Source organism: Heterocephalus glaber, unplaced genomic scaffold (assembly GCF_053883595.1).
Source record: "Heterocephalus glaber isolate CG9 unplaced genomic scaffold, H.glaber_assembly_v1.0 deba00001578, whole genome shotgun sequence".
Taxonomy (NCBI): Eukaryota; Metazoa; Chordata; class Mammalia; order Rodentia; family Bathyergidae; genus Heterocephalus; species Heterocephalus glaber.
Window position 1 is genome coordinate 638,436 of NW_028258359.1, and position 12,465 is coordinate 650,900.

General features: G+C 45.2%; 1 protein-coding gene across 5 annotated transcripts in view; it reads right to left on the bottom strand.

The window, feature by feature from the left end:
- The window catches only part of Farp1 (FERM, ARH/RhoGEF and pleckstrin domain protein 1), a 275,312-nt gene that overhangs the window by 67,239 nt on the left and 195,608 nt on the right, over positions 1-12,465 (bottom strand). For all 5 annotated transcript variants that reach the window (XM_021239368.2, XM_004858631.4, XM_004858632.4 and 2 more), the window contains exon 4: positions 965-1,007. In XM_021239368.2, the coding sequence (XP_021095027.1) occupies positions 965-1,007 (43 nt within the window). The remainder of the gene's footprint in view (positions 1-964; positions 1,008-12,465) is intronic.

The following is a 12,465-nucleotide window of genomic DNA, read 5'->3' on the forward strand; positions in this document are numbered from 1 at the left end:
CACCGCAGGGCCAGACAGCAGTCTGCAGGCTCTGGCCACCTCTACCCCCAGGCCTGGGCACTGCTCACAGCGATGTGACCCCCACTCACATTTAGTCACTGCCAGCCGGACCCAGCTCCCCCGATGACACCCAGTAAGCATCCAATAAAGGACACTCTTTCATTCTCAGCATCAATAATTGCTTAATTGAAATGACAGAGGACCAACATCACTTTCAGTCGCAGGAGGTCATACAGACACTGTGTTGCACGGTTATTACGTCCACATAAACTGCTGCAAGTGGCTCAGTGGGGTTTCTCAGAAAAATGATCCCTCAGCTACTGTGAGCTTCAAGCTGAACTAAAAGCTTGCAGCTTTGAAGCCAGTCTGGGCTAGGTCCTGGCTGCAGGAAGTGGCCATTTGGGAACAGAGCTTTCAGCCCAAAGCAGAAGGAAGGATGAGCCAGAGCGAAGGGTGGTGGAAAGGAAGAGAAAGAGCGAGTGTTCTTTCCTCCTCCTCTGCTAGGCCCTCTTTAATCTTGTCTTTTCATCTCATCCTCAACACGCAGTCCAGGCTCCCTTGGGAGCCACGCCTGCCAATCAGAAGCACAAAATCGAGACACATGCACGCTTTTGAGCACCTCTCCCCCCAACCGCACTATTCTGGTTTACAGCCTTTGCAAAAGTGACAGTAAAAACAGAGGCACAGACAGATAAGCTCAATTACTCTGGGACTTCCTAACAGTTTTAAGTTGTTAATAAGAATGATACTTGGTTTTCCAAGCAGAGTTTTCATGATCAACCGATAAGACATGAAAATTGCAGAAGAAACATTTTTACAGTATGTGGGTAAATGGATGATGGCAAACACTCAGGGGGTAAAAAAGGAATCTGTGGCACTGGTGCTTTACAACAAAAGGTGTCTCGAAAATAAACACATCTGGCTTTGTATTTATCACCACTGTTAAACACATGGGTATACTTACTTCGAATCTGTTTCACAATAGGTTTTAAGAGATCCAGCCACACCTACAAGGAAAAAGAGAACAGACTGAGACAAAACTTCTCAATGAAAGACTGCAAGTATTTTGACACTGTATTTGACGCTATTTTGAATCAAAACATCTTGGAGTATTTGAAGTCGTCTGTTGTTTTTTTCTTCAGAATGTCATATCTTATTTGTCTACCACTTTTATAGAATGGATCCTGATTTGCTGACTGTTGGGGTTCAGATCTAGGATGTCTCCCCAAAGCCTCCTGTGTTCTGAGGTTGGGCTTTGGGAAGGAGATCGGATCATGGGGTACTGCAGGAAAGGCCAGGAGAGGCCGGGCACTGGGGTGAGATCTGGAAGGTGCGCCTCCCTCTTGCTGCTTCCTAGCTCCTGCGACTAGAACAGCTTTCTGATGCTGGGCCAACCACCGTGCCCTTTCTGCCTTGGAGCCAGCTGACTTGGACTAAATCCTACCAAATCTATGAGGCTAAATAAATTCCTCCTCCATTAGTGAAGCTGTAGGTGTGGGGTATTGTGTCTCAGTGACAGGAAAGTGAATAAGAAACTAATACCCTCCCTAAGCTTTAAAGTTAAATTATATCCTGGGCTCAGAGGAATAGTTAAGAGTTAGGAGTTGAGGATACAGCTCAGCAAGAGAGTGACTGCTTAACATGCATAAAGTCCTAGATGCTATCCTCAGGACTGCAAAAAAAAAGTTAACAATTAACTAAGAATTTTTCTATATTCATTTGTACTTTTATCAGATTTACCTATTCAGAAAATATGTGAATGACTGTATACTTGACTACTGATTGAATGAAATACACATGTTCCGTACTGAAATAAAATACATATATTCAATGAGGGTCTGTCTCAAAAAAAAAAGGCCTGAATGGCTAGGACTAGGCCTGAATGGCTATCTCAATGTGAAGGCCCTGGGTTCAATCCCTGGTGCTGCAGAAACAAAACAAAATAAACAAGCAAACCAATACTGTGTATGTGTGAATATACACACAGAGCACATCTGAGGCCTATAGGAAGGGAATAAATATGGCCAATCATGTCTAAACCACATTTCCTTACAGCTACTGACCTCTCTAGGCAACCCAGAGGAAGACCTACTACCCAGGACAGTAGCCTGAGACTTCCACCGAATTCGTCCCAAGTCCTTCAGTTACAGAGAGTGACAGGGTAGGGACAATATCAAGTTCACCCACACTCCAAGCCCATACTCTTTCACATGCGTGCTTCCTACACACTGTTTGAGTGGCAAAATTATCAAATAAGAGAGAAATGAGCTGTTCTTAAGTTTACCACATTATTCCATTTCATATGTTCTTTTTTAAAAGTTGCTCTTGAACTTCTGGTCATTTGAAAAGGGTACTATCATTGATGCTCATATTTGTATATATGAGAAAAATTGAGTTATTATGCTTACTATAAAGAAGGTTTTACAAATAAATAGGAAAGAGAAGCAGCCCTGTGGAAAACTATGCAAAGAACTACAAGTAATGCACAAAGCAAACACACGGGGCCAAGAGGAAAATGCTGATGTTTGGGAATAATTTTCACTGGAAGTGAAATTAAAACAATGAAATAACATTTCTACCTATTAAGTATGTATCTACATGTGTAGACATACACGTGTTTTATATTTTATAGTCTCCAAAGATGGCCAGGACACAAGAAAGCAGGCTCTACCTCACTGTACTGATGGATGTGTGAACTGGTATAGGTTTTCTATAGATTTATTAAGCAGTAATGACCTGAGGCCTAGAAAGTATTTCTATACACTTTCTTTCATCCAGCCATATAAATGATACATTCATGCACACAAAGATTTATACACAAGGAATGCTAATCTTAACATTTCTATCACAGTGAAACTTCTCACAATAACCTAAATAAAATAATATACATCCACAGGACACATTGCCAGGCAGGAATATGCTCTTGATGAATATTCACAAATATGAAAAAACATGCCAGGGAGGTTGAAGCTTCATGATTTCTTCTTTTCTGTCTTTCTTTGTTATCCAAATTATTTTTAACTAGCACTCAATTCCCACAATGAAAAAATTCATAATTTAAAATGTCTCCTTATTCAGTTTAACTTCTCCCATCACCTTTTCAAATAAGTACGACTCTGTAACAATGAAACCCTCATTTCTATGCTCTCCATCCCATATTGCTCTTTTATAAGAGAAAAGATGGCACTAATAAGCCATCACCATTGTGGGCTTCTAAGCCTCAATTTTCAAATGGGAAAGAGCAATAAGCATTGCTTATAAGATATATTACTTTCCTCCAAGGAACCCTAGGAAATGGAAAGGGTATGAAAGAATCTCCACTCGGGACTGATAAGAAAACTGAGATTCAGAGAGCAGCTGTCTCAAGTTAGAACTCAGGCTCTGTTCTTCACACTTATTTATTCAATCTACCAAAAAAAAAAAAAAAACCCCTGTGTCCCTCTGCTAAGCTCTGGGGAGCACAATGCTGAGAAGTAACCAGGGACCCTCCTTCATCTAGCTTACAGTCTAGTGAAGAAGACCTTGTCAAGAGACCTTCCTAACAAAGGGAGAAAAGGACCAGAGACAAAAGCAAGCGAGGAGAGTCCAGAGTGGTGGGAGCTTGGGTGTCCAGTGGAGGGACCACTGGCACATGGTATTCGGTGTGCTCTCAGGGGACAGTCACTCAGACACAGCCACCAAAGGAAAGGGAGCAGTCCCAGGAAGGCAGGGGCATCATCCTCCCAGGTCCTAGGGACATGGGACATGGGACACCAAGTAGACCACTGAGGAAGCACCAGGGTGGTCAGGAGGCAGACGGGGCGCAAGCCATGGGAGCACCAAGGCCACGCCGCTATGGGGATTTGTGGGGAGAGGCTGGACAGGGCTGGGGACAGTGTAGGACTGGCTAACCTGAATAATCCCAGCAGGCTCTACGGCATCACAGTGGTCCCTAGGTGCCTGCACCTGGCTCTGTGCAGATTCAGGCAGGGGACTCTTGCATCCTGGGTGGACAGGCCAGGGGGAGGGGAGGGGGTCTGGCTATACAATGGGGTATTGTGCATGTATTTCACAGACACTCTCAGTGTGGCTCTTGCTATTTCTAAGAATGGCCTAGCTCTCTCTGTCTCCAGCCACAATAGTTTTTAAGATGTCAGAATCCGGGCCGGGGATTTAGCTCAGTGGTTTTGCTGCCTGCTGTGCAAGCATAAGGACCCGAGTTCAATCCCCAGTACCAAAATAAATAAATAAATAAATAAATAAATAAATAAATAAATAAGATGTCAGAATCCCATACTATTCAGACACTAAACACACATACTGCACACACGGGAGGAGTGGCGGTAGGGGTGAGCCCCCCTGAAGGGCACTGCGCTGAGACCAGAGGAGGAAAGCAAGAAGCCCACATGGAGACCAGCAGGGCAGGACCACCATGGCTGCTCCACTGTGACAGTATTAGCAGGTGGGGCCTTTGACAGGAGGGTGGCTGGAGGGCAGAGCTTTTTTTAATGCCACCATCCGAGGAGGACTGCATTATTGAAGGGTGAGCCTGGCCCCCTCTTCAGTTAGTCTCTCCTTTTCTCCCACTCTGTCTCACCTCCCGCCATGTGATACTCACGCAACAAGAAAGCACGCGCCACATGCCAGCCACCTGATGTTGGCCTTTCTACCCCCACAGCAATGATCCAATACCTTTCTGTTCACTGTAAGTGACCCAGTCTCAGGCATCCTCTTACAGCCCTGTAAAAGGTACTAAGAAAATGAACACAGCTGCACAGCAAGCTGGTGGTCAGGAAGGGGCCAGACCCTGCCTGGCCACGTTAAGATGCGTTGTCCTTGTCCCATGAGCTATGGGAAGGATTTTACACATATGGCTGACACGAATGAGCTACGGGAAGGATTTTACACACAGGGCCATGTTAGGATGCACTGTCCCTGTCCTATGAGCTATGAGAAGGATTTTATACACATGGCTGACACGAGTAGAGTATTTTAAAAAGAGCTTGTTGGGCACTGTGAAAACCTATTCCAGGGACCAAGATCTAATGATGTTTTGGCCCCGGAGGACAGAAATAGAGTTGGGAACAATGAGTGCATTCAAGAAGACCTAGGAGGTACAAAACCAATGGAATTTACTGATGGACAGGGTATGACGGTGGAAGGAGGGGACCATGCTCAGAATGGCAGGGGATTTCTACCACACCATGTAGAAGGAAGCAGTGCTGTTCCCACAGACGAGCCCTGGAGGAGGTCCAAGGCTAGAAGGTTCTGGCCAGGCTGGTTTTCAGGGTGCCAGGCATCATGCAGGAAAGGACAGCATGGACACAGTGGGGTACATTTTGTGTGGAGGTCAGAGGAGGAGCCGGGCGGGAGAGCTCATGTTTAGAATTTGCCACCAGCTCAACTCTACGGAAGGTGAAACATCCTGCACGGCGTGCAGAGGACATTCAGGAGCAGTGCTCAAAGGCTTCACTGGTGCTGCCATGGAATTCCTCAGATGGGGCTTGCATGCAACATACAGTGATGGCCCCCAATTCTAGAGGCCTGGAAGTCCAAGATGAAGGTGCTGGCAAACTGGAAGTCTGGTGAGACCTGCTCCCTGGTTCACAGGCAATGCCTTCCGACCGTGTCCTCATGGGGTGCCAGGGGTAAAAGTGCTCCTCTGGCCTCCTTCATAACGGCACTGAGCCCATTCACCAGGGCTCCACCCTCAGGACCTAATCAGCACCCAGACCTCCTGTCTCCTATGACTATCATCTTGGGGTTTAGGATTTCAATGTGTGAATCCAGCAGAGATGAAAACCTTCAGACCATATTCCATGATAGAATGGCCACCAGCTGGGAGCAGAAGAGGGCACAGAAGAACGCAGCTGGGAGCAGACGAAAGAAAATGAGGAGAGAACCATGTTGTGGAAGCCATGGCAAGAAAGATTTTCTGAAAGAAAAAACAGGCAGGCTGCATATCTCCCGTAGTGGTGGGCCTGGGTATCCAGTGGCAGGGAGGTGGCCGCACGGCTTTACTGAGAAGCTTCTCCCCAAAGTAAGAGGCAACAGAACGGAGGTAGAGGGGCTGAGGAGTCAGTATGAGTTTTGTCCATTTGCAAATGGCCAACGTGCATAGAAGGAGGGGAAGAGTTTAGCATATGAGCAAGAGGAGACAAGTGGGATCTGCGGTGAAGTAAAGAGACAAAGCCCCAGCCTGGGGACAGAAAGAACAGCTCTACTGTGGTGGCCGGGAATAGCAGGCTGATGGCAGATGCATCCTCTGTGATGCCCTCTGCTTACCCCAGAAAGTCAGCCTGGACAGCAAAGTGGAGAAGGTTTGTGTGGGAGTCCGAGCTGAGCTGAAACTTCTCCGGGCTGCTTGGGCTGCTAAGAGCCCGCTGAAGCCCAGACCCTCTGCTCTTTCTGCCTCCAAAGCTGGCAATGGGGACTGTCCCTGTGGTATCTCACTGCTTCCCAAATCCTGCCTAAACTTCTCCAGGACAGATCCATGGCACGCTGGCAATGCATTTGCCAATTTTATGGATTGTTTTTAAACATTCCTACTCTGTTTTTGGCATTTGTGTGGAAAGCATCAAATACAAGCACCAGCTTGAGCCAAGTGAGCATGTGGTTTCATAGCGTGCAGGTCTGGGAACATAAGATTGGCGTGAGCTCGTCAGCCTGGCAGCAGCAGAGCTACACAACACTGACACTCCGAGGCGTCAATCACCCCATGGCTGGAGCAGCCTGGGAGACAGGACCCCGGGCCTGGGCAGACCTCACTGTGGCCCACCAGACTGGCATCTGCAGAGCTGAGGGAGAAGGCTCCCCCACGTGGCACTTAGCCACAACACATGCATGAGCCAGGAGGGGCAGGAGGGAAAAGCAGGCTGCTTGGATCGAGGATGACCACGCTGACCACACCGTTGACTTCACACGCTGAGACCTGCAGCCGATCACCTTTGTCTGCCCAGGCTGCCATAACAAATTGCCACCAACCAGGGGACTCACACGACAGACATTCATTTCCTCCCAGCACCAGGGGCTGAGGGGTCAGCTGGGATGGCTCCTCATGAGGCCTCTCTCCTTGGCTTTGGTGGCTGCCACCTTGCTGTGTTCTCACACGGCCCATCCTGGACAGCCCTGTGGTCGCTCTGTGTCCCAGGTGGACACCAGTCACGAGGGGTCAGGGCCACCCTAACGGCCTCATTGTGATTTAATCAGCATTTGAAGGACTGTTTCCCAGTGTACTCACACTCCAAGGTGCTGGGCATTGCAACTTCAATATATGAGTTCTGGGGTGCACACCATTCAGCCCAGTGCAGCCACCTTCTTTGATTTAGTTTCAGAACTGCCTTCCAGCCCATCTCTCCCAGCTCACCTACACTTCAGGCCCCTGATCCTACCTCTTCACCAATCTGTCATTCATGTTACTTTTCCCTTCCAAAATACGCGCTCTGTGCTGAATACTTAGGGACAAGAAGAAATGCTTTCACGATGATGTATCCAAGGCAAGGCGAGGTAAGTCACTGTCCCCAAAGCTGTTCTCTCTCTAGACATCTTTTCTCCTCTATTATTTTGGTGGATGGTATTTTAGGTGGATTCTGCAGAAAACTGGAACATGTGAGGTATTTTGCAAAGGGTCTTTTTAAAAAAGAGTTGGTTGCAGGACATCAGACAGGAGGCAGGCAGGGAGGGGCCCAGCATTTCTTGAGCACCTATCTTGTGCCAAGCACTGATAGGTGCTTTCCACATTCTCATATAATGGGCGCAGCAACACTGGCATAGGAAGTAAGGCAAACACAGGAAGTTTATTTTAGTGGTCCAAGGTCACACAGCTGGAACTTGACATCAAGTCGAGGTGACCCCAAGCCTCTGCTTTTTCTGTAACATAAGATGCTTCCCTCTGAAGCTAAAGGACTCAACAAAAGTTTAGCTCTCCTTGTTTAGTACTCTTACTTAAAATTAAAGACATTTTCTTATTTTTGTAAAAAGCTGGTATCTTCCTAAAAACAGTTACAGATATTATATTACAGTGGTATACACATACCCATGTTTTCAGCAGCACAATTCACAACAGGTAAATCTTGGAAACAGCCCATATGTCCATCAGCAGATGAATGGATAAGAAAGTGTGGTATTTACACACAATGGAGTACTACTCTGCCATAAAGAAAGATAAAGTCATTCGTAGGAAAATGGATGTACCTCGAGACCATTAATTTCAAGTAAAATAAATCAGAAGCACAAGGTTAAATATCACATGGTTTTTCTTATCTGAGAAACCCAAAATATCAATAAAGAGCAAAGTAAAAGATAGGAAACGGGGAGACAGATCTTTTGCAAACGAGAAGGGAATCAAGAGGTGGAGGGAGGGGGAGGGAGGGGGGAAAGAGGATGAAAAAGGAATGAAGGGGCGTTGTGTGCAGTTACCAGCTCCCCCAGGGACTGGGATCCTCAGATACTGTAAACATGCACTAATCAAAATTTAAAATTTTTTTTTAAAGCTGTCTTATTATTTAAAACTCTGGTTTAAAAATCAAAACTGCATATAACCAAAAAAAATGCCAAGGTCAACTATAATATATATAGGAACCATATAAAATATTTATTATAGAAAAATGATACTGTGCCTAGATTTCTTTTTTTTTTTTTTGGTACTAGGGATCGAACTCGGGTCCTTGTGCTTGCTCACCAAGTGGCAAAACCACTGAGCTAAATCCCCGGCCCTGTGCCTGGATTTCATTCAACAATCTAGTGTTTCTTCAGCCTGGGCCTTAGAAGAAATGACTTGACTTTGAAATTTTTATTTGTAGTAATATGCTGAATGTAATTTTTTATAGTAATTCATTTTATTAATTTTACTTTTGGTTATATTTTTAAAATATGTTAAATGAGACTTCAAAAATCTGTTACTTTATAGAGTATTACTTTTGGTCACAATGGAGTGATAGGGCTGTTCTAAATGAAACAGTTGGGGGGGGGCAGGAGAAAACATTTAACACAACAGACACCAAGCAATGAGAATAGTGGAAAATAAAACATGATTCCTACCACTGCCCCCTTCTGCTGCCTTGAGCCGTTTCCAAGCCGTGGGGTGGGGAAGATGAACCCAGGCAGGACCTGCCAGCTCCATGAGTTAATGAGCTGAGAATTCACAGGATGGAAAACAGAGAAGTGGCTGCATAGAGAAGTTAGGACAGCTGCACAGGGCTGCCCTTGAGTGTGTGGAAAAAACCCCCAGGAAAGTATAAGAAGTAGCAGTGTCTGGGGCTCCCGAGGGCCCGGAATGCCATCTAGACAGGAAAACCTGAGACCCGTGGGGCCTCGGCAAGATACTCAAGAGTCCTGTTGTAGCAGCCAGGAGTAGTCACAGCGCTCTAATGTCTTAAAAGTTAAATATAAAAGAACCAAATTGTTTCCAAATAACTCCACCGCAGAGCAAACTCAATAAAATTTTTTGGCATACAAAAGTATCCAGCATCCAACAAGGTAAAGCTCACAATATCTAGCATCCAATAAAAAAAAATTACCTGATATAAGAAGCAGGATAATATGACCCATGTAGAGGCCAAAAAATCCCCCACAAAACAAAACAAAAAAAATCAAAACTAATCCAGAACTCACAAAGATGACAGAATCAGCCAAGAAGGACATCAAAATGATGACTGTAACTGCATTTCATTTGAGGTACAAAAGCTATAAAAAAGACCGAAACTAAACTTCCCGAGTGAAAACTAGATTATGTGAGGTAAAAAACACACTGGATGAGATAATAGCGGATCAGACATTGGAGAAGAAACCAAACCTCAAGTTCAAAATGAAACAGCATCAGAGAACTATAGAACAGCTTTAAGCACCAGACCCCATTCTGTAGTTGCAGCTTCCCAAAGGAGAGGAGATGAGAAAAGGAGGGGAAAGTATTAGAAGGAATAATAGCTAAACTTTTTCCAACCTCGATTAAAACTATACACCCACAGACCCAGGGAGCTCAGCAAGCCGCAAGCGTAAGAAACATCACAGATGCATGCCATACTCAAACTGCTCACAATGGTCATCAAGAGACACTCTTAGGGCCAGGGATTTAACCCAGAGGTTCCGTCACCTGCCTCGCAAGTGCAAGGACCCGAGTTCGATCCTGGTACCAAAAAAAAAAAAAAAAGAGAGAGAGACACTCTTAAAAGCAGCCAGAGAAAAAAGACACTTTATGCACAAAGAAAGAAAGATAAGAATGATAGCAGATTTTAATATCTAATCTCAATAACTGACAGAACTAGTACCAGAAACTCAGAAAGGATACAGAAGATCTGAACAACACTGTAGACCAATGTGATCTTACTGACATACGTATGTGGAATATGAGACCCGGCTCAGCAGAATACACAGCCAGGGAAGGGCAGGTGAACATCACGGTGGACCCGAACTAGATGGTCCAGGTCAATCACTCCATGTGACCGCTCAATGCAAGCAAGAGATGCAGGAAACGCAAGATGCATGTGGCTGCTGCCGTTGTGTCGGTGTAAAACGCATGCTGTTGTCCAGTAAACTTGTTTTGCTACAAGTAGAAGTTCACTCTGAAGTAATGATTAAATACTGTGCAGCAAATACATACCCAGTAGCGAAGTCATTTATTCTTACCAAGTACCAGGGCCGGACAGAAGTTGGATGTGCCAGATACACTTTTCCCAACTATGAGTGCAGGAGCTTTGTTTACACCAGCAACAGCACACTCGCGGGAGGAAAGCACTGTGCATTCTGACTGACAGGTCACCACACTGCTGGAATCTTTCAGCCCATTATTATCTTGCGGGACCACTGGCACCTAACAGTCCACTATCGACTGAACTGTTGTTAAGCATCCCAAGCCTACCTTTTTCCCGGTGTGTATAAACTACTTATCAAAATAGGTCATAATCTGGGGAATAACAAGAACCAGTAAATTATTTAAGAAGCTTTATATCATACAAATTACATTCTCTGACCATCATGGAATCAAAAACTAACAAAGATGGGCATGGTGGTGCCTATGTTTAATCCCAGCACTCTAGGAGGCAGGAGGATCACAAGTTCAAATCCAGCCTGAGCAATTTAGCAATGTAAGCAGGCCTTGGCTCAAAATACCAAGAAAAAAAGGCTGGAGACATTATGTAGCTCAGTGCAGGGGTCTGTGTTCAACTCCCAGTACTGCCAAAACATAAAAAATAAAAATAAAAGCTAACAATAGAAAGATTTGTAGAGAAGGGAAGTCTCATATATTTAGAAATGAAACAACCCCCTTCTAGGCGAAAGTGAAATGGAAAGTATTTTAAACTAAACACAAATGAAACCACAACAAATCCAAATTTGTGGAATGCTAGGAAAAACGTATTTAAAAATAATCTTCTCTGAGTATAGAATTTACATAGCCCTCTGTTAATGCCTTAGTGAAGTGGTTTCAAAGTTGAGCATGTTTCCAGACCCCTAAGGGCCAGTTAAGACACTTGCAGGGCGGCTCTAAGACCCCCATCCCCACTCCAGAGCCTGAGAATGCGCGTGGCCACCAGTTCCTGGGTGATGCGGTTCCAGTCCAGGGGCCACGCTTCAGGAACCTGCCTCGCCGTACACTTTCCAGACTTCTTATTCGGCATGATGTGTGGAGGGATAAACATGCAGACACTTTTCAAAAACCAAAAACTAGGAAGCTGGGCATGGTGGCACATGCCTTTAATCCTAGTATTATAGAAGGCCGAGACAGGAGGGATCACAAGCTCAAAGCCAGCTTGGGCAACTGAGCAACTTAGTGAGACCTGTCTTTTAAAAAGGGGGTAGGGATGGGCCAGAGATTTAGCTCAGTGGTGCTGTGCCTGCCTCGCAAGCACCAGGTCCTAAGTTCAATCCCCAGTGTGGGGTGTGGGGTACAATGTAGTGTGAAGGGCCTGGGCCCAACCCCCAGTATCACAAAGATAAAAATAGGATCATAATGTTTTATAACCTTTCCCCTCAATAATTTTTTACCTTTCCATTCTATAAACCTTACTTACATCCAATGCTCAGAGTGTATCCAGATTCCTCCATTAGTAAAGAACGTCCTTGTTGACAGTGTGTTACACACGTGTGGACCCAGGATCACGCTTGCTACCTGGTTATACTCACTAGTCTCCTGTTATACTCATTAGTACCCTGCCTCCACCCAACAGCACTAGCACGTTAAGGAAATCTGTGAATAAAACGTGGACTCAAAACCATAGGTTGTGTTTTCATTTATTTACAAGGAAAACTTTAAATACAAAACTGAAGACAGATCGGTAAGCCAAAGTGCAAAATCAAATGTGGTACAGGTTATCCCAAGGCAGGATCGTGTGTCCCGGATATAACCAAAGGAAGGTTTTAGAGGAGAACTAAAGTCATATGACACAGCTATCACCTGTAGGGAAACTTGAACCTTAGGGCCTCTCCTTTCCAAGAAGAGCTCAGCGTAGATCTCGGCATGGTGAAAGAGCAGCCACTCTGTTTCACCTGCTT